Raw genomic sequence first — 21456 nt, 5'->3', positions numbered from 1 at the left:
AAATGTGGCCTTTCTAGGCAAGTGAAAGAGTCTGTAAATCTAAAGATGAAATTCTTGTAGTTTAATGAAATTTTCATGGGTTGTTGCCAAATGAACAAATGATTTTAATGAGTGTATAATTCACATAACACTGAGCTTTGCGGACTGAGCACTCTTACAGTGTTTTATTGGTCTAGAAAAAATTCAAAGTGAAATTATCATTTTCTGTACTTAGTTATTAATAGGCAATATTTAGAAGTTTTGCTTTTAGTGTGAACCCCACCCTTAATTTTATGTAAGGAAGATGTCGATTCTGGAGTTCTTTCCCTAAACTTGTAACTTTCAAAGTAGTAAATTGTTATCTATCCAGTTAATAATCTATGTCACCTGGAATTCCCTTCATTTCTTTAGATTTAGCCTATGGATTCAGTACTTTTGACTCCTAGGTAATAGCGGAGGTCTATTAATAGACCTATTAATAGACCTCACAGTTTCAGTGCTTCCTGGAACAGACAAGGTAGACCAGCTTTCTAATACTCTGTCACTACGTGGCCTCCCTTGTCTTCGAAGTCAGGTGTGGCTGACCCCGCTCCAGTCCCCCATCCTCTTTCACTTGGCAAGCTTCCCTGGTCGCCTGGCCCTCCTTCCCTCCTGTGCTGTGCCTTTTACTCCGGATCTTTCCCTTTCCAGCACCACTGTCCTTAGTTCAGACCCTTAGCACCTCCAGCCAGTACCTTTTAATGGGCTTCTCTCGACTCTCCCAGAGGCCTGCGCATACCTACTCCATTTCCCTGTGCCAGTTTTTATCTGCTTTCCATTGGCAATTACCTTCCAAAACAAAACTTTGCTTCACTCCAAAACCTTTAGTGGCTTTCCAATGCGTGTCGTCTGAAGCTTAATGGTTGCTTTCAGGAAGCTACATGTGGCAGGAGAATGAACTCGGGTTTGGGTGTCTAGCTTGGAACTTGGGCTAAGTTCCTTAACCTCCTTAAGCCACAAGTTCATCATGAATAAAATGGGAATAATAAAGATACCTTCCATGCACGATTATTGTTACATGTAAAGGGACGCTACTATTAATTATCACAGATTTTTATTCAGTACTACTTAGTATGTGCCAGGCAGCATTGTAAGTACTTTGCAAATTTTAATCCGTTGACTCTTCACAGTAACTCTATGAAATAGGTATTTTTACCCTTCTGATTTTACAGAAGAGGAACAGAGGTGTGGAGAGTTTAAGGAACTTTCCCCCAGTCAGGAAGTGACTTTAAAAAGTAGTAAGCTGTGGAATGGGCATTCGTACCCAGAGCGTTTGGCTATGGAGGTTTTACCTTTAGCATTTGCCAGCGGCGTAGTGTATCTTTAGAATTGTACTTGGCCTAATGTCCAGTAAAAGTTAAATCACTATTCTTTCTATGAAACTATTTAAGGTTGTCTGCCATCTGGTATCAGCCCATATTTCCCCTTGCAAATCCCGATTCAGCTTTTATCTCCTGGCAGGTAAATGTTTTCCCATTAAAAATATTTTAAATAGGTAATGCATTTAAGTGTTCTAAATAGTTACGTCCTCCTGGCACCCAGTTTCTCACCCAGAGTCAACCAAGTTACCAGTCTCTTATGAATGTTCGAAGATGCCCAAGCATTTATAAATACATGCAAATTTACCTGAGTTTTTTGTTCATGAAGTTCTATTAGTTTCATTTTGTACGTTTTTTAGAGGAAGTACTCACCTGGCCATTTTTTAGCTGCACATCTTTGATCCGTTCTTTTGTCTTAGGCTGCCGAAAATACCACCCTTTCTTTTCTACCCATGCTTTGAAAGACTCAGCCTGTTTCCATGATGAAGGCTTCTCACACTGCCCCGGTTAGGAATGCTCTTTGTTGCCGCCTCAGTCTACCTGCACCTCCATTTGGGCCTTTCCTGATGATTGCAGCATCTTACTGCAGGGGCCCCAGCCCCGTAGCCCCGCCACTACTCACGTTTTGGACTGGACAGTTCTTTGTTGTGGGGATTTGTCTTGTAGGATCTTCACCAGCATCCCCTACCCTCAACCAACTAGATGCCTGTATCAGCCACCACCACCCCAGCTGTGATGGTTTTAAAGGTCTCTCAACTTTGTCGGGTGTTCCTGAGGAGGCAGAATTCCCTCTTGGGAGAAAACCACTGGGATAGGGGAAGGTGCCCCTGCTAGGTGCCTTGCCAGTAGGCCTCACTTCACATTATACCTTTGGCACGTACCGTTTTGTGACCCTTTTCTGATGATGTAGCCTTTGTGAGCCTGTTTTCTCCTTTGTAAAGCTGGGATGGTAATAGGTAATTTGTGGAGTTAACATGGAGGGACTGTGGATTAAGCATCCAGCGTGGTGACGAGAGTGAAGTGGCCAGTGTGTCCCCACCTGTGTGCAGGCTTCTGGAGTTATGAGTTCTCTGTGACTCCTGTGTCTCTTTGGAGCTTCGCTCGTGCCAGAGGTGGTCAAAGAATGTTTTTGATATGCTCTTTCCTTAAAGGAAAGCAGTATACATTCCTCTTTTTATTCTACAAAATGGCTCACTTTCTGTGATTTATGGGCTTGTAGACCAGCATTACCCCTAGATTGTATTTTAAAAGTAATGACATAATTGAATCATCTGTCTTTTCAGGGTTTTCCATGCACTGTTGTCAGTCCGTTGGTCAGTTTGGGCTGTCCTCGTGTAGTCCTGGTGGCTTGTGCTGGCGGGGGGAGAGGCCCATGCGTGCTGGTGGTATCTGGCAAGCTCTGTGCGGCCTCTCCCAGGCTATTCTGGCTCAGGCGTGGAGGCTTGTGTTAGTCTGTTCACCCCCAGCTTTCCGTGCTGCTTTTGAAATCTGTAGTGAGGTCTGGTTCATCTCTTGCTCTTCCTTCTGCATCCAGGAGAAGAGACGGGTGCTCGTGTTGGCCGTGTTTATTGTGGAGCGTAGAAGGTGCGGCTTCTCTACATGCTGCTCTCCTCTCGGCCTGGCTTTGACTTGCTTGTACATTGAAGGGGTAGCTGACATTTTACTTTTTAAAACCTTACGGTTTAGTTCATTACCTTTTACAGGAATGTGAAAGGAAGTGGCCTCTTGGTAAGGGCAAGGCCCTGATTTTGGTGACTTTTGCTATCGTACTGGAAAAACTAGCAGTTGCAGCTTGTAGCTCTGGATTTTTAAATTTTTATTACTCTTTTGGGATGCCTGGGTGGCTCAGTCTGTGAAGCAGCTGCCTTTAGCTCGGGTCACAATCCCAGGGTCTTGGGATTGAGTCCTTCATTGATCTTGCTACACAGGGAGTCTGCTTCTCCCTCTGCCTGCTGCTCCCTCTGCTTGTGTTTGCTCTCTGTGTCTCCCTCCCTTTCTCTCTGACAAATAAAATATATTAAAAAAAATTCTTACTACTCTTTTCTATAACTGCAGTTGTCACTAGCATTGACAATACTCTTTGACACCCCTCTTTTTGAAGCGCTGATTTGAATTCAGGTGGTGTAATTCCAGAACCCATGCTCTCAGTTGCAAGGTCCTGTGAAACGTCTACATGGAAAGACCCGGGAGCATTTAGGTGATAGCACGTGTTTGTGAAAAGTGTGCCTTTGGGGGTCTGTTTGTGGTAATTCTTTGCCTTAATAGTAGAACTGGCAATTAGAATATTTAAAAGAATAACCATCAGGTGTTACTTACTAAGTGATTTGTAATTGGTAATATGTGCTGTGCTGTTTAGCCAAGGGGGCTTGTGCAATGCAGTGCTTTTCCACACCCCACTTCTGTGGGGCGGGGATTCTGGGGCCGTGCTTGGGCAGGCTGAGTCGACTGTTAGCACTGAATGCCTTTGTCTACACTGAGTATCTGTTGACCATTTCATTTATGTCCCTGCTCCTAATTACCGTGAATTCATGATCACTGAGCCAGGAATCGATAGAACAGAAGATTAATTTTAAGTTGGTAAACATTTTTATATTCATTGTGGTGGTTCTGTCCTAAGTCGGAATCCTCCTCAGAAGGTGGGTCCTCATCTATGAAATGGGGTGAGCCGCTTTCCCAGCGCAGTGCTCTGTGGTGCCCTCTACAGGCCGGGCACGGAGGCTTTCTCTTTTCCTTCCCACTGTGTTCAGAACGGCTGCAGGGTTTTCTCACGGATTCTCAGTAGTCCTGAGTTAGAACACGGGGCAGAAGGCTGTTTCGTGTCAAAGGAGACAAACACAGTGTCCACTGAAACTTTTGTGCGCGTGCACACCCACCCTTTCCACTGAGCGGGGATCCCCACACTTCCCCATGCAGTTTAATTGTCAGAATTGTCAGAATCAGCTTGTAGGGTTTATCTCATGTCTGTTCAGTGAAGAAAAGAAATCCAATGGGAGCCTTAGCTTTCCTAGTAGAAAGTGTCCAGGCCTGAGGAGAATCCTCAGGTATGCGTTCCTTCACACCACCAGGTGTGAGTGTCTTGTCAAAGGGATCCTGCGTGGGCCAGCCCCTCCCGCTGCCTGTTGGCCCGGCCGCTGCATAGTAAGGCCTTACAGAGTAAGAGCCTGGCCAAGTCTCCTCGCCCCATGTCCTTTGTTCAGGTGTGGAAGGAAGAAAGTCCCCGTGTGGTGACCAGAGTCAGAAAATAATTTAGAAAGTTGCTCTCATTCTGTTTCTCTTTACAGTTTAGGATTTTGAAGGAAGCTTTGTTTTCTGGGGCGTGAGCAGGGCCCAGAAGACATCTTTGAGGGAATTTCCCACATTCCTCTCAGCTCACTCCTGCTATTGTATCTGCATCATCACGGGACTGTTGTAGCGTGCTCCAAGAGGAGCAGCTTTATGTCACTCACACCAGCAGCAGACCATCTCCACCATCTTCACAGGCGTACACAGAGAAACCTAAGGGACTGTCTGACCCCCTTACTTTACAGATGGATTTGAGGTCAGGGAAGGGGACTTGCTCTAGGCCTAGCTAGTTAGTATCTGGAGCAGAACTGGGGGCTCCTGGCTCCCAGGCCTGGGCTCTGCCTTCACTGATAAGCTGCTAGCCTGTCCCTCCGACTTCACAGAACTGGCCCCGCTTCTGAGGGTGTGATCCAGCTCCTCTGAATGAGGTGCAGCCCCGCCCTAGGCCCGGCTGTGCTCAGACTGGTCTCAGAGCTCCTGGCGGCTTAGATTCCAGCAGCCGGTCAGCAGGGTTCTCTGCAGCCTCTGCTGCCTCCTGCTGATGAGGTGAAGTATGTTTTTTTAGGCAAGAAAGAAATATACTGGCCTGGCAAGTGCAGGAAACACAGAAAATGAGTAAAGGCTCCTTTTAACTCTGTTTTTCAGATTTTGCAAGAAGAGCTCTATCCTTGGGCATGAAGCTTGATTCACTGCTTTTCTCTTTTTTTGCATCATCATAGTTATTCTGCATAAATGGTTATGAGATTGCCCATCATTACTGTTTATTCTGGATTCTGGGGTGCTTTATTGCTTTAAACTTCACTGGCTGAGAAGAGAAATGCTATTTTTCAAAATAACCATTCTTTTTAGTCTACATCTAGAGACTTTATAAAAAAATTGTAGTTCGGAATTCAGGCGTCAGAATTTCATTGCTGGGATGTACCACAGAATTTATCAGGGCTAGCCTACTTGTAGGTGGGAGAAAAGAGACTCCGAGAAGTTTAGTAAGTGACTTAGAAAAGTTAGAGTTATCGGGGCGCCTGGGTGGCTCAGTGGGTTAAAGCCTCTGCCTTCGGCTCAGGTCATGGTCTCAGGGTCCTGGGATCGAGCCCCGCATCGAGCCCCGCATCGGGCTGTCTGCTCCGCAGGGAGCCTGCTTCCCTTCCTCTCTCTGCCTGCCTCTCTGCCTACTTGTGATCTGTCAAATAAATAAATAAAATCTTAAAAGAAAAAAAAAAGTAAAGTTAGAGATATTTTGTTGATGTCAATACAAGTGTTTTGACTTAATTCAGTTCTCCCATTAATGTTGAGCATCCTGTGTGCTAGACCTTGTTTTTTTGTAGATTTTCCATAGAGTAACTCTTATCATATTTCTACTTAGTAGCTACATTCCTCCCGTTTTTTAAATGTGAAAATGGAGGCTCAGACAGTGTGCGGCCCTTCCCCAGTGAGTGAGTGATGTGGCCGCAGTCTGGGAGTGGGTGAGTCCCAGGGTTGTGTTTTAACACCACACTGTGCTAAGTCTGTCAGTTATTTCCTTTAAATTTTGCATTATCTTAATTAAATACTTAATCTGTCTCAGCAGTCCATTCTTCGTCTGTGTTCATCGTTAGACATTATAAGCTGTGCTTCTTAAGGAAAGGTAACCCAGTGGCATGCAATTGCAACTATTTTAAAAATCTGGAACCTTAACTTCTTGCTGAGAACACTGTGTTCATCTCAAGTGCCTGCTTTTCATTGGGAACTCATGAACACATCTGGATGCAGGATCACATTAACTCTTACTTATGTAGCCTCCCACACAGTAAGACAACCAGACCACCACAAAAGAGCTCAGGTTGGAAAGGCAGGAGTGACTCAGACATGAAATGGTAGTGAGAGATGCTGACATTTTTACTTTGAGTTAATATTTGATCACTGAAATGCAATTTCAGTTGGAATAATTTTTAACTGTTTAAAGTTTCTCAAAAATCATATTCCTTTGCCTCTGTAGGTTAGAAATCACTACTGTTCCTGTCTGTTAATTTCTTGCACTTCTCAGAATCTCTCTTGTTATTCAAATATAAAAATTCCCCATATTATTTCATTTTGAACAAAGAAGATGTATGAATGTCAGTGAATAACATATAGGTATCTGGATTATAACCCAATTCTTTATAGAAACATATAATGAATCTTTCTTCCTCGTCCTTTGATGTTTTAAACATAATTTAATAGTTCTAATTGCAGTACCATTGCAAACATTAAATAGTAATTTTCAGGCAAAAAAACCAAGTGTCTTACCTTCTGTTATTATGGTTTTATCTGTTTCACTCTTTCGGTGTTTACTAGGAACTTATTTGTTATGCCCATGCTCATCTTGGTTTCTTTTTGGCCAGGCCCTTTCCTCCTCCTGGCAGAAGACAGTAAGCTCTCTGAGGACAGAGGGGCTCTAAGCCCCAAGAGACGACGAGCTTCGTTTGTTGCTGTGTGTCAGACACCTGGAATTAGGTGCCTGACCTATTATAGGAGCTTGACTGGTGCTTGGTCAATCTTCCCTTCCCAGGGAAGGTTACTTTAGATGAGTATAGAGATTGTCATCCTGGTTATGAGATGGGTTTTTCCTTTTCTCATTTTCCTTGTGGAACCTCTGCCCCCTCATTTCCCAATGCTATTGTCTATTAAGGTTCCTTAGGCATTTACAGCAGACAGAAGCATGGGGCTGTTGGGGAGAACTTTTGAGAGTTGGAAACACATATTATGTGTCTGCTGCTTATGTTTTTCCCACTTCCTTGTCTGTTGTGGACAAGACCTCTAAATGATTTAAAGTGTATGATGATATTTATTTATTTACTTACTTATTGTTTTTTAAAGATTTTAATCATTTATTTATTTGACAGAGAGAGATCACAAGTAGGCAGAGAGGCAGGCAGAGTGAGGGGGGGGAAGCAGGCTCCCCGCTGAGCAGAAAACCCTGGAATCATGACCTGAGCTGAAGGCAGAGGCTTAACCCACTGAGCCACCCAGGTGCCCCTAGAAAATATATTTTTGTTGATGGGAAGAATTGAAGGAATTCCTCTCTAACGGAAAGAATTCCAGAAATACTGTGACCTTGTATCTAGGTCACTGCACTCTGTAAGTTTTGTGGGTTTAGTTTTTGTGGATATTCTGGTCCAGCAGTTTCTTTGGGTTTGGTGCTCTTGCGTGGTCTGGATTCCACAGCTGTTTAATCCTCCTTTCTTGCGCTATTAAAAATTCATACACATCATTAAGCATCACAGAGATGCAGATCATACATCACACCCACCAGGGTGACTAAAATAAAAAGATAACGAAGTGTAGACCTCCACGCAGAGGGCGGAACCTTCTATGTTGCTTGTGGGAATGTGATAAGGTGTGGCCGCTGTAGAAAACCAGTTACCCTGTGACCCAATGGCTGTACTCCAGGTATGCGCCCCCCCAAAAAATAAAATTGTGTGTGTGCACAAAAACTCCTACGTGAATGTGCAGAGCAGTACTCTTTATAGGAACCAAAAAGGGGAAACGATCCCAATACCTATGAATTGAACGGCTCGACGAGATGCGGCATGTCCAGTGGAGTATTACTGGGCAGTTACAGGAGCCGAAGGAGGTACACGCTACGCAGGGGCAGACCTTTACAACGTTACGCCAGTTACAAAAGACCACTTTGTAGATTCCGTTTCTATGAAATGTTCACAGCCAGCAGATGTGTGCAGATAGAAAGTAGACTTGTGGTTGCCTAGGGCTGGGAGCTAAGAGGAGAGGGAGAGTGACTGCCTGTGGGTAAAATGTTTTAATTTACATAGTGGTGATGGTGCACATGTAAAAACCATTGACTTGTACACCAGAAAGGGTGAATCGTATGTAATTTACATTTTAAGAAAGTTGTTACAAACAAACTATATGTGCAGGTGTGCTCGCTCCCATGAACGTAAAGAATCACCAGAACGATGCACATTGGTAGCTCATGGGAAGGTGCTGGGCTGTGCTGGGGGCCGGGGCGGGGGGCAGATTTTTATGAAGCAGCCTTCCTGTCTGTTTTATTTGGTGCCACTGTGATTATGTTACCAATTTTACAAATGTTGAACAATGAAGGTATTAATAACTCATGTCATCTCTTGATTTACTCCGACCAGGTCCTTCAGGGGTTAGATTATCTGCACAGTAAGTGCAAGATCATTCATACTGACATAAAGCCGGAGAACATCTTGATGTGTGTGGATGACGCGTATGTGAGAAGAATGGCAGCCGAGGCCACCGAGTGGCAGAAAGCAGGTGCTCCTCCTCCTTCAGGTTCTGCAGGTGAGGGCACCGAGCTGGCTGGTTCCAGTTTGTTTGGGGGCATCGAGAGCTGGCAGAGCTGCACACTGAAGGCAATTGAGTCAAATGTGTACCTCGTAGGAACTTTTGGATGAGTCTGATTGCTAGAAATCACGAGACCTTTTTTTGAAAAGGAAGATGCCCCAATTAAATCTGCTTTAATATTTGAGTTGCTTAACTTTATCCTCCCTTGAAAGAGCATTTGAAATCTTACGAGCTTCTTCATCTACGTTGGAACATTGTCTTGTGCTGCGCACTCGTCTGTGGAGGGCTGCACAGTAACAGCTTGCTTATAGCAACCTGTAGACATCAGAACTGTTCTCTGGTTTGTTAGAAGGCTTCCTAGCCTCTGTTTAGTCATCGATCCGAGTCTAACTGGCGGGGTTCGAATCGGTTACAAAAGACCGATTCAAAGGTTACCCTTGAGGGTAGGAGAAGGCCAGCTGCCTTGAGTATTGGCATCTAGAGTTTTCCGTCTGCTTTTGATGGAGTGTAATGGCTGTGGGTACGCAGGGACCGCTCTCGCCATCTCATCACATGATCTGCCCCTGGTGTGTTGTCAGGCGAGTGTGTCACTGAGGGGCTATGGTCGAGTGACTGACCTGGCTCTCAGGAGAGGCACTGCCTCCTCGTCTTATTTCCCACTAGGGTTGTTTCTTAAAGATGCCCGCAAAGACCAGTCATGGCATTTCTAGAATATTTGATTTATTTCTGCTGCATAGACTTGCCAACTAGTTTTCAAACACAGATGTACATCTCCTAAACTGTTCATTTTATTGTCTATAAAACAAATTTAGTTAGATGACCATGTGACATTTGTGAACTCTTACCCGTTTTCTTAAGTTACCAGGCAGAGCTTAGGATTGACCTGTTTTGAAATGAGTGGGTATTTAATTTTTGATAAATAAGAGATGTGCCTTCATAGGAGCACATGCCTTTGCAGAGCCTGTCATTTGAGTTGGGTCAGTTTTCTTTAGATCTTGATGACTAAGAAGCTCTGATGTTTAGCTCCTTTGATGTTGGATAGCCATTAAAGGGCAATAATTGCTTTCGTTTTACAATTCAGGTTACCTGCGTAAAGATACAGATCTGTTTTCCTCTAAACATTCATTTTGTCTCATTTTGTTTTAGTGAGTACGGCTCCGCAGCAAAAGCCCGTAAGTACTTACCTGTACACTTGTATTCATTGTTGTTGCGTCAGAAACAGCTGTTCCTTACTGAGCTTTTCAAGTTACAAAAGTAGTCTCTGCTTTTTTGCAACATTTTTTTTCATTTAAGGTGGTTTGGGGGGGGGAATGGATTTTACCTGTTTTGTTATGTTCTCAATTGTAGATATTTAATACATAGTAATGCAAAAGACAGGCGTGTTTGTAAATGCTGTGTATCCTTGAATATATGAGACTTGCTATTTTGGAAAGTTGAAGTGATTGTGATTTTTAGAGTTGGTGTAGTTTGAGCTTTTCCACTTTTGATCTTCATTTTCCCTGTGCACTTTCTGGGATGCTCTTGGCTGAGCCTGGTGAAATGTGACGTGATTGAGATAGAGCTTCAAGTGTGATTATTATAAAACCCTTAGCATTAGTTCCGATTTGCCTCTAAGATACCTACTTTTCTGAAGCTTGTACTCCCAGTTTGTTTTCCAACCAGTAGTTAAATATGGAAGAATATTGTCTGTGTGTGGTATGAAACAAGCTACTTGGAATGAAATCTTACCCAGTGTCCCTCTACCTGCTCAGCTCCAGTAGAGGATAGAATACATAGATCTTGAGTTGGCGAAATTCTGAAAGAACTTTACGAACCAGAAGCATTTGAAAGGAAATGTTGAGAAATTGAGTTTTGGAACGAAAGTCCCAGGACCAGAGGAAGTCGTGATACTTACGCCACCCAGCTTGCTGAGCTGCCGAGTCGTTGCCTCCAGGGCTGCGGTGGTCTGAGCCTCTCGTTTTGAGAATTGGTTCTGTGGCAAGACTAGAGGCTGTCGTTGCTAGCACTTGCCCAGTCATGTGGCATGATCGGAGGCAGGCCAAGCCTGTGGCTTTGTCTTTTGCTCCTTGACTTGGTGGGCTGGTGGCTAACTGTTTCTGTGGTCCTGGCTGTTGGTAGCAGCTCAGCGTGTGAGACCCAAACACCGGCAGTGCTGTAGACAGAGCAGGGCACCCGTGTTGGCAGGCAGAGAGGACATACTGTTAGTTTGTGTGGAGGTAGCAGGAGATAGAACCTGCCGGAGGTGCTTCTTGTTCAAAGGCCAGAGTGTCTCAGCATTTTCTATTCTTAAAGTTGAACTGAAACAGACTTCTGGGAAGGGAGCCTTGTGTCCCTCTGAGGGCAGGGCCTGCTAGTAGCCCCGTTACTTGATGTTAGGCTTGTTTTTTCTGGTTTCACTGTAACCCCAAGCACGACATGGCTGTCATGTCTGGGCATTTGGTGTTCACGGATAAGCCCCGAGGAAACAGGACTTGTCCGTGTTAGCTGTGCCGCTGGTGCTGGACCTCTCGTGTAGTGCTTCCCCAAGAGGCAGACTGACCTGTGGCATTTTCTTGACATGTAGATAGGAAAAATATCTAAGAACAAAAAGAAAAAACTGAAGAAGAAGCAAAAAAGGCAGGCTGAGTTACTGGAAAAGCGCCTGCAGGAAATAGAAGAATTGGAGCGAGAAGCCGAAAGGAAAATAATAGAAGAAAACATCACATCGGCAGCACCTTCCAATGAACGGGACGACGGGTACGGCCCAGAGGGCAAACTCAAAGCTGCTGGCTTAGAGGACGCGGCCGAGGGCGAGCCCACCAACGACAATGGTCAGTCTGCATGGGGCCTGCATCTCCCTCCCTGGCTCCCGCCGGGTCGCCGCACAGGCGCGCTTGTGCTCCTCCTCTACACGCGAGGGTGATTCTCACCAGCTCGCGGTTGGGGAATATGGGAAACCAAACCACCTGCCACTTCATTTGTAAAATGAATGCCAGAAATATGTTAGTATTTCAAAATAGTTTTTTAAAAATGGAGAAAGTCTGACACCATGTCTTGATTGTGCTAATGATTGTTCTTTATTTTGTAATTAACCTTTAACCTAGCAGTAATGTACCCACAGACATTTTCAGAAGGTTGTGGAGGAGAGGGTAGAAGTGGAAAGGCACCTCTATTTGTAAATAGTCATTTTTCCCCAAATCTGACTTTTTCTTAATAAGAGTTAGCCAGTCATTTACTAAATGAAAAATAAGATTTAGAAAACCTAAGATCCTACCCTGAGAGCCAAGAGGCCTTTTGCTCTATAGTACATAAATCAAGCGCATCCAGGGGCGCCTGGCTGGCTGGGTCGCTGGAGCATGTAACTTGATCCTCAGGGTCATGAGTTCGAACCCCATGCTTGGTGTAGAGCTTACTTTGGAGGGGGGGTGGGGGGATTAAGTACATTAAATTGAATACATTTAGAATTATCTCTTGTTGGAGGAAGTATGTGCTTAGTGCCACTGTGTTAAGGAGAGTGACACATTCTGATTCTGAACCCATCAACTTTTTAAGGTGAGGCTGAGGACCAGGAAGAGAAAGAAGACACCGAGAAAGAAAACACTGAGAAAGATGAAGACGATGTTGAACAGGAACTGACCAACACAGACCCTGCATGGATAGAATCCCCCAAAACCAATGGCCATATTGAGAATGGCCCGTTCTTACTGGAACAGCAGCTGGATGATGAAGATGATGAAGAAGATGATTGCCCAAATCCTGAGGAATATAACCTCGATGAGCCCAATGCAGAAAGCGATTACACATACAGCAGCTCCTATGAACAATTCAATGGTGAATTGCCAAATGGACGGCATAAAATTCCCGAGTCACAGTTTCCAGAGTTTTCCACACCGTTGTTCTCTGGGCCCTTAGAACCTGTGGCTTGTGGCTCTGCACTTTCCGAGGGATCCCCACTTACTGAGCCTGAGGAAAGCAGTCCATCCCACGACAGAAGCCGGACGGTTTCAGCCTCCAGCACTGGAGATTTGCCAAAAAGTAAGTGTCCTTCCCCACCAGGTGTCTGCTTACAGTGGCCTGGGTATCGTGTCCTTGACACACGCTGTGAAGGGGATCGGCTGGAGATGGTCACATCATGTATGTGTGCATTAACCGTTCTCATTGTATTTCTGTTGTGCTCCCGGATCTGTGGTGTAATTTCAGACGTACTCAGTGCCACATAGGCTTTCTCTTGCTCTCTGAGTATCAGTCGCGTTTTGGAGCTTCTGTTACTCCTTCTGTAACTAGTGACATCTACGGTTGCGAAAACCTTTCCGGTCCAGCAGCTTACACGTACTGTAGCTTTTATAGAGTGTGTGGTTCCTAATTTGTACTTCCATCTGATAGGTTATATTTAGTTTTGGGGTTTTGTTTCATTTCGTTTGTATTCAGGGGAAAAAAATACACCTGCTCTTTGTCTGTATTGAGGAAAAATTCTCTTACTTTATTTTGATGGTTGTTCCTGATTGTAGAACTCTGCTATTGAAATGTTAAAGCTGTTTTAGAGGAAGTGGCATGGATTTTAATGTGATGATGACCTCTGTCAAACCCGTATTTTGAGAGTGAATGCCACATGACCTGTCTCTGCCTGTGTCATGCTAGGGGCCCCAGTAAGCAAACGTGGGGCATCTCGGATGGTTTCCGATCCAGCCCGCAGAGGACTGGCTCAGAAACCTCCTCTGCTCCCTCTGCTGACAAGAGAGTTTACCACATGGCGCGCCAGTGACCCAGCCCTGCAAGAGCCCACAGAATCCCGCAGCCCCTCAGGCCAGCAGGTGGGAAACCTGCACAGCCATCTCTGTTCATTGGTTCTAGCTAATTGTCCTAAGGATGTGGGTTATTATTATTTTTTTTTCTTACTTGGATGGAATACCCTGTTCCTTTTTACTTTTACCCTGATCAAGAACTCTTCGAAGGTGCTTATAAAATGCTCTCACATGGAAGGTGGGTTCATCGAGGGAACGCCTCACTTCTGTGTGTCTCCTTCACTCTCACACACTACTTCTGACACCTTTGGTCACCTAATGGGTATGTAGGCCATTTTCCCTACACCAGAAACTTTTCTGACACCAGCTGGGTGTCCTACGATTTAGCTTAATTCTGACACCATCTAGGGACAGCATCAGATCCCACAGGTGAAGGGCTCAGTTCCAGGGGCGCCTGGGTGGCTCATTTGGTTAAGTGGTGCCTTCAGCTCAGGGCATGATCCCGGGGTCCTGAGATGCAGCCCTGCACTGGGGGCTTCTCCCTCTCTCTCTGCCTGCTGCTCCCCCTGCCTTTGTGGGTGTGTGTACTCTCTCTCTGTCTCTCTCTGACAAATAAAGTCTTAAAAAAAAAAAAGACCTCAGTCCCATAAGACACCCCCACCCCCTTCATACACCAGTAATAGCTCATGTTGTCACCCGTGCTTCTGACCCAATGACCATGACTCGGAGATGCCCATGTCCCCTGGTTCAGGTTCAGTTAACATGTTACAGCAGCTCACAGAACTCAGGAAAACGGTTTGCTTGCTGGGTCACTGGTCTGTTACGAAACACTGTAACTCAGGAGCAGCCTGATGGAGGAGATGGAGAAGGTGAGGCTGTTCACGCTCTCTCCAGGCGAGCCTCCCGCTCTGCCGCCTCTCACACGTCCCTTCCTGCCATGCATGTGCTTGTGGATTCTTCGTTCTTCTGATAAACACTTTGGATTATGTCTGTAATCATTTACAGCTTCTAGTTGTTTGATGCTTGAACTGTCCCAAATTTGGGCCACACAAGCCTCTTCCAGTTGTCTCTTCTGTCCTGTTGACACGACCCCATCATTCTTCGCATGCTTCCTTGCTTTCCGGAACCACCTTCCCAGTTCAGACTCTCCCTGCCCCAGGCTGGAGTCAGTGTGTCTCCAAGTGGTTCTTGTGACTTAATTTTTTTAAGCTTTTATCATGTGCAGAATATATAGGAACAGTAGCATGTAAAATTCATAAACATGTCTCTGTGGACGTGGATATGCAAACATTCTTTATTAAAGGAGTAAACGGAGGAAGAGTTCCATGATCACAAGTATAATAGCTTCTCCCCCGGCTTATTTTCAGGATCTTATGAAGAGCATCTTTGTGCAAATGGCATGTTTGCTCATGCCTCTGTGCCTTTGCTGACGCTTTTTCTTCTACTCGGAACGTTTCCTCCTCGGGATCCGTGGTTCGTCTTTTTGGCCAACTTCACTCTTTTGCCAGCTCCACACAGGCCCTGCCTAGTCTGTGTGCCAGCTCCACACAGGCCCTGCCTAGTCTCCCCAGCTGGCCTGTTGCCTTTCCCCTCTTCACCTACTGCTCATGCTTCTCTTAGCTGAACCCTCGTTTTTTCCATTATCTTTCTCCTCGCTAGGATGTGACATCTTTGAGAGCTGTGTGTGTTATCTTTGTATCTTCAGCATCTCAGCCAGCGCTTTACGGAGTAACGAGCAGACCCCTGATGGCTGTTTCTCCCCTTCTTCACTTGGTCCCGCCTTTCCCGTTCAGCACCAGAATTTTCTGTCTGGCACACGCTCCGTCCCCAGCAGCCTTTCTGCTGCACCAGTGTCCTGTCAGGGAGAAATACGAGGCCGGTTTTTTATGTTGATCCAAATCTCTTAGCACTATTGTAAAATTCAAGGTACACACCAGGGACAGGATGTCATCATCCAGTTCTTGGTCCGGAGGCCCTCAGTGTTGGTTCGACAACCTTGGGTAACCTCCTGTGTGGGAGGGGCAGGGCCCAGGGCGGCCAGGTGGCCCCCTACCACTGTGTGAGCATGAGGCCACAGAGAAGGAAGGCTCTGTTCAGAGTTGGTGGGTCCTTGTCGTTAGAGCAGAGCTTACACACGTCAGGGCATAGTAGAAGAGAAAGGCCAGAGGAAAGGGTGGAGGGAGAACTTACATGCCAGGTGGAAGGGTGTGGACTTTTCCCTGGAGTGCCTGGGTGGCCACTGAAGGTTGAGGCAGCAGGACCTGGGTCGCTGCCCTCGCTGTGGCTCTTGCTGCCCGGTCTGTCCTCTGTGGGGCAGTCCAGAGAGAGCTTTTCAAAGCACATCCTGTCATCTTCCCTCCTGCTCTCTCCCCAGGACCTCCAGTGTGGTTCCACTCAGAGTCACACCCTCAGGCATCACTCTGTAAAGCTCAGGAGCTCTCTGCATCTCTGCAGCCCATTCTCCGGCAGCTCGCTCTCTGGCACTGCCCCCCCCCCCCCCCCCCCCCCCCCCCCCCGCCCCCCCCCCCGTGCCTCTCGACCATGCAGGCTTATTTCTGCTTCTTGGCACTCCGCACTTGCTGTGGCCTCTGCCCAGAGCCTCTCGCCCTTCGCGTCTCCCTTTGTTCAGGCTTCTCCTCACACATGACCGTCTCTGGAAACACGTCCCCTGCACACCCTCATCGTCCCGTCTCCTCTCTTTGTTTTTCTTCTTTCTTTTCTGACGTGGAGTGTGACTCCACTATTTTATTTACTTCATTGCCTACTGACATGTGAGTTTCCTCATTTGGGGTGTGGTGGGAGCCTTACACATTTTGTTCATGCTGTTCTGAGTGCCAGGATAGTACGCAGAAGGGACTTAGTACATATTGGGTGAAATGAATGGACCAGGCTCGGGCATTCAGTTTTCCCAGTGCTGCTCCTTCCTGGGCCTGACATTGGAGCCACTTATCGACAGGATATCCACGCCTCTACTGTGAGGACGTTTTAAAGTCCGTGAGCGTGAGCCCAGCACAGCACCTTGCAGATGAGCGGGGACGGCTGCATGGTCACTCAGGAACCACGCTGCCCTCTCACTCCTTTCTAAGATGGCTTCACGTGGAATGAACAGCGTCCCTCAGACAGCAGGTCATCCGAGAGGATTTGAGAGCTCCAGTCCTTCCAGAAATGACCTATCCCACCTCTCTCCTCCCACTTTTCATCCCGTCCTGGCAGAGGCAGAGAACACGGAAGGGCTGTGGGAGGCCACTGCAGTGATGATGTAGTCAGAGGAGCCAGCTGGTTTCTGGGCCAAGCGAAGTTGGTATGAGGACACAGCAGGCACGAGCGTCCCTGTGTTTAAATGGGCTTTGTTGAGGGTTGCAGTCAAGTACCCTAGCCTGGGGAATCATCACACTGAGAGAAGAAAGTCAGAAATGCAAGTTGATTCTCCTTTAAAAGCCTGCTTTGTGTTCTTCACCAGTTAAAGTTCTGGAATGAATTCCCTCCTACTTGGAAGGCATCATGAGCAGGGTCCCTGCTGACCAACCTGAACCAGGAGGATAACTACCTGTCACCAGAGAGACTTTGTCTAGTGATGAGAGGGGTTAAATGCAAAGAAACTATATAGAACATGTGCAATGCTGTGTTTTTTACAGTGCATTTCCTCTGACTTACTTGAATAATGTAGCTTCTGGGAGACATCTTTATAAATACCTGGGAATGGGTGGTGATCGCAGACCCCTCCTTCCCCACGAGTACCCTAGGGCACCAACTTACTCTGGGCTGGTCAGAACTGGAGCTTCACCCCCTTCTTGTTTAGAACGTCGATCGGAATTGTTTCGCTTCTCCTCTGCTCTCTGCTAGTGGGGCTTTGGTTCTGGCTGGTGGAAGCCTCTGCCTGGGATTTGGGGGCAGGGTGGCCTGGCTTCCTATGTTGATTGGTTGATTTGGGTGGGGGTAGCATGGCCTCTTCCTCCTCTTTCTGGAGCACTGAGCCTCACAGAATTTGAGTCACGTGCCAGAGTCTTATAACTTGTTGATGTTGAAACTTCGATTTGAATCCTGTTCTGCAGACTTCACGAGATCAGTGCTCTAACCCCTGGAGCCCAGTTCTGCAGACTTCAGCTTCCATGCTTTTGCCTGTTGGCTCTCCTTGACTGAATGACATGCAGGATTCGTCTGACCATTTCTAGTGTGGCCCCCTCTCCATTGGGTCAGCGTGTTGATGTTTCTCCTGGAGCTCTGTTCTCTGCCTGCCCGCCAGTCACCATAAACATTTTGCTCTTCATGTGGGTCTCTGCTTTCCTTCTCTTCCTTTGTGAGTTCCTGTTTGTTCTACCAGCTCAGACCGCCTTTGGTGAAGCCCATAGTGCACCGGCATCCTTAGAAGAAAGTGGTCATAGGACAGATGGCAAAAAGGGAACACGTGAGCCTGGCCTGTTTACATTGACCCACAGGCCTGAGGAGTGGGTCTTGAGGGTTAAGATGTTGGAGAGCTCTGTGGGTGCCCCAGCTCCTGGCTGCCTTGCTTACTTGCTGAGCTGCTAACAGGTGAGCGTGGTGGCCTTGTGTGGGAATGCCCAGGAGTCAGAGTGCCCTTGAGCCCGGGGCTCTGTGGCACAGGTGTCACTGAAGGAGGCTGTGTGTGCTTTAGCAGTGCCCAGCTTTGAGCGAACGAAGGGATATTTAATGTTCTGTGTTGAGTGGACTTTTCGGTTTAGTCTGTAAATACCATTTCAGGATGACTTCTACAGGAAATAAGAGCCATGGTCATAACTCATCCCCTCTAGAAATACAAGCTTTTGGTCAGCGGGACGTTTGAAGACGCTTACTCGCTTCAGGATTTTCTGTCTGGGCCCCTCCCAGTGGCTTTCCTTTGTCAGTTGCCCCTGGTTAACTGTGCTTGAGACGAGCATGGTCTGGACTTGTCTGAGAAGCTTTTCTGGCCCCGGAGGGCTAGGAAGCCTGGTGACCCTGTGTCTGCCATTGAGCTTCTCTCCGGTTCACCCTGGGTTTAAATCTGGGCCAAACCCAAGCTGATTAGTTGTGGCCTTTCATCTGTATTTGTGAATCAGCCGTCACCTAAACTTTGAAGTCTGTGTGCTCAGCCCAAGTGGAAGGAGAGGCAGGTGAGGTGGTGACCAGGTGGACAGGTGTCACTTACAGGGGGATTGGACCTCAGGACATGTCTTCACTACCTTCAGGTTTCACGTGATGATGTGCAGGTAAACTCGATGTGGTCCACTGTGGGCTCTGCTGCAGTGAGGAGAGGCTAGAAAGACGCGAAAGGGAGCCGAGTAGGGTCAACCTAGAGGTGAAGGAAGCCAGGATATAAGGAGAAAAGACAAGGCCAGAGCAGGGAGGTGTCTGGGCAGCGCAGTGTGCTCTCTTTTATGAACTATCTTCCAGAAATGGAGACCAAGAATTTAAAATGCTGTTGAGTTCAACTTACAGAGTTCCAGGTCTAAGCGATCATCCCATCAGTTGTCTGGAAAAGGAGACTGTGGCTGGCCAGCACTGTGTGCGTACATCAGACCCCGTGTCCCAACACTAACTGTCCTGCTGTTTGCTCACGCCAGCAAAAACCCGGGCGGCCGACCTGTTGGTGAATCCCCTGGATCCGCGGAATGCAGAGAAAATTAGAGTTAAAATTGCCGACCTGGGAAATGCTTGTTGGGTGGTAAGTAAAAGTTTTCTTTCTAGAACATTTTGCTCGTGATCATATATTAGAACACACTTTCTGCTCTTAACACCTGTTTTCCTCCCTGGTAATGCAGTGTGTTCCCTTGCAGCATAAACACTTCACAGAAGACATCCAGACGCGTCAGTACAGATCCATAGAGGTTTTAATAGGGGCAGGTTACAGTACGCCTGCTGACATCTGGAGCACAGCGTGTATGGTAAGGACGGCCTCGGCCACTCTCTTCTGTGTAAAGGCTCATCCCCTTAATGGCTCGTGATGGGACAGTCCCACCGTGGCTTGTGGCGTGCATTTTCCCGACTGTGGGATGGGAGAGGGCATGTGTGCTGCTTTGAGTTGTTGAGAACTGGAAGAGCTGAGTTCTTCTCAGGTGTGTTTGGTGGTTGGGCATCTCTGATTTAGTCTTAAGATAGACAGTCTCTGGTCAAGGCCGTCTTCAGGCCACCGCCCCGAGAACCACACCCTCTGCTCTGGAGACAAAATCACTTCAAGTAATTCCTCCTGGTTTCTGAAAGCTTGTAGGCCATCTGCAGGTTTGCCCTTCACTCATGCTGTGGAGGAGGCAGTGGTGTCTGAGGGGAAGGTGGAGGTCGAAAGGCAGGAGCCTTTCTTGGTGACCTCTGGCAGACCTTGTCCTGACCGCAAAGGAAAGGATTTCCCTTTGTGCCAGTGTGGAATGTCTCTCTTTTGTAAGGCAAAACCTAGAGAATATTCTGGCTTATTGCTATAGGCTGTCCACTGACTTCCAGACACAGCAGCTGCACGATCCCCTTTGAGTCTGTTCCCAGGGAGAACATGCCGGCATCTCGTCAGGGCCTCAGGATGCCTCTTCTTTGCCCCGTGTGTCTTCATTTCTTGGTTGCATCACGAGATTGCTTGTGTCCACACTGAGCCCCAGGCCCTCACTGGGGCCTTTTTCTCACTTACTGCTGACCTGTGACTTGATGAGCATGAGTGGGCCCTCACCCATAAGCCAATTTCAGTTCCTCTTTCTTGACCCTGTGTGTGGGGGGAGGGGGGGGCTTGGGGTGCTATTTCATGTTTTTCTTGAACTTCATTTTTTTCTTCCAAATTCTCTGATATATTTAAAACAAGAGGCTTTGTGTATGAAACTTGGCACTTGTCTTCTTAATAAAAAGAGCAATGAGGAATGAATGTCATTGTTATTCAGAGATTAACAGTTCTTTAGAGTTGGCTGTGCCGGAAGCCTTCCTCTAGCACCACGCTAGCTCACCTCTATAGCGTGGTGCTAGATGATATGAAAAAAAGTAGATATTTGTGTAAAGTTACGAAGATCTCAGGCAATAGATTGGAAATTGTGCCTTTCTGGAAGGCAGCTATGCTAACCACTATACCACCAACGCAACTGTCCCTTTGTCAGAGCGAAGCCACCCACTTTGCTCTGACAAATTATACTAGATAATAATTTTTAAAACCAAGTTTTTCAGTGAGTATCAGAACTTAGGTCTTTGCTGTGCTAGGTATGGAAAAGAATGGTGAGAAGAATTGGTGGGCCTGTGGTGGCTGCTTTGAATTTGGAGACTGCTGTGCAAGTAGGGACAGGGAGGGTCGGAACTCTAGAGCGCGGAGGTGGGGGCCGGGGCTGGAAGCGGCAGGAGCCCAGGTCAGTAGGAAGGAGAGAAATGTTCCATTTCAGGATGTGGTGAGGTCAAGCTTACATGTCCCCAGCAACACAGAAGGGACCATACCAGGCTGCCTGAATTAGATCCTGAGGGCTCTTTCAACTCTGAGATCCTGTGCTTCTAATTTGGGGTGTTAAATTTTGGTGATATAACCAGAAAAATAGGACAGGATCTCAGAGGTAGGAGAATAATGGTGGAGATGTCAGAATACTTCTATACCTGTTGTCTGTCTTGTCTTCCATGAGCCCGGACTTGTCCCCTCACACGGTATCCGCATCCTGGCCACTTCCGCTCCTGTAAACAGTGGCACAGAAGTAGCAGCCTGTCTCCTTTCTCCTGCCTCCCCTCCCCCAGAGTAGCTGTAAACTCCCTCAGGGCTTGAGGGCTATTTGGAGGGTTTTTAAAAGTTTTAAATTCAGGGGCGCCTGGGTGGCTCAGTGGGTTAAAGCCTCTGCCTTCGGCTCAGGTCATGATCCCAGGGTCCTGGGATCGAGCCCCGCATCTGGCTC

The 21456-nt window shown here is 46.9% G+C and overlaps 1 protein-coding gene across 4 annotated transcripts in view; it reads left to right on the top strand.

The window, feature by feature from the left end:
- Positions 1-21456, top strand: part of SRPK2 (SRSF protein kinase 2) — a 145575-nt gene that overhangs the window by 108111 nt on the left and 16008 nt on the right. For all 4 annotated transcript variants that reach the window (XM_059397008.1, XM_059397010.1, XM_059397009.1 and 1 more), the window contains 6 exons: positions 8735-8900; positions 10050-10075; positions 11467-11713; positions 12435-12917; positions 19183-19283; positions 19396-19503. In XM_059397008.1, the coding sequence (XP_059252991.1) occupies positions 8735-8900; positions 10050-10075; positions 11467-11713; positions 12435-12917; positions 19183-19283; positions 19396-19503 (1131 nt within the window). The remainder of the gene's footprint in view (positions 1-8734; positions 8901-10049; positions 10076-11466; positions 11714-12434; positions 12918-19182; positions 19284-19395; positions 19504-21456) is intronic.

The sequence above is a fragment of the Mustela nigripes genome, chromosome 4 (assembly GCF_022355385.1).
Source record: "Mustela nigripes isolate SB6536 chromosome 4, MUSNIG.SB6536, whole genome shotgun sequence".
Lineage (NCBI taxonomy): Eukaryota > Metazoa > Chordata > Mammalia > Carnivora > Mustelidae > Mustela > Mustela nigripes.
This window is presented reverse-complemented; position numbering and strand designations above follow the sequence as displayed.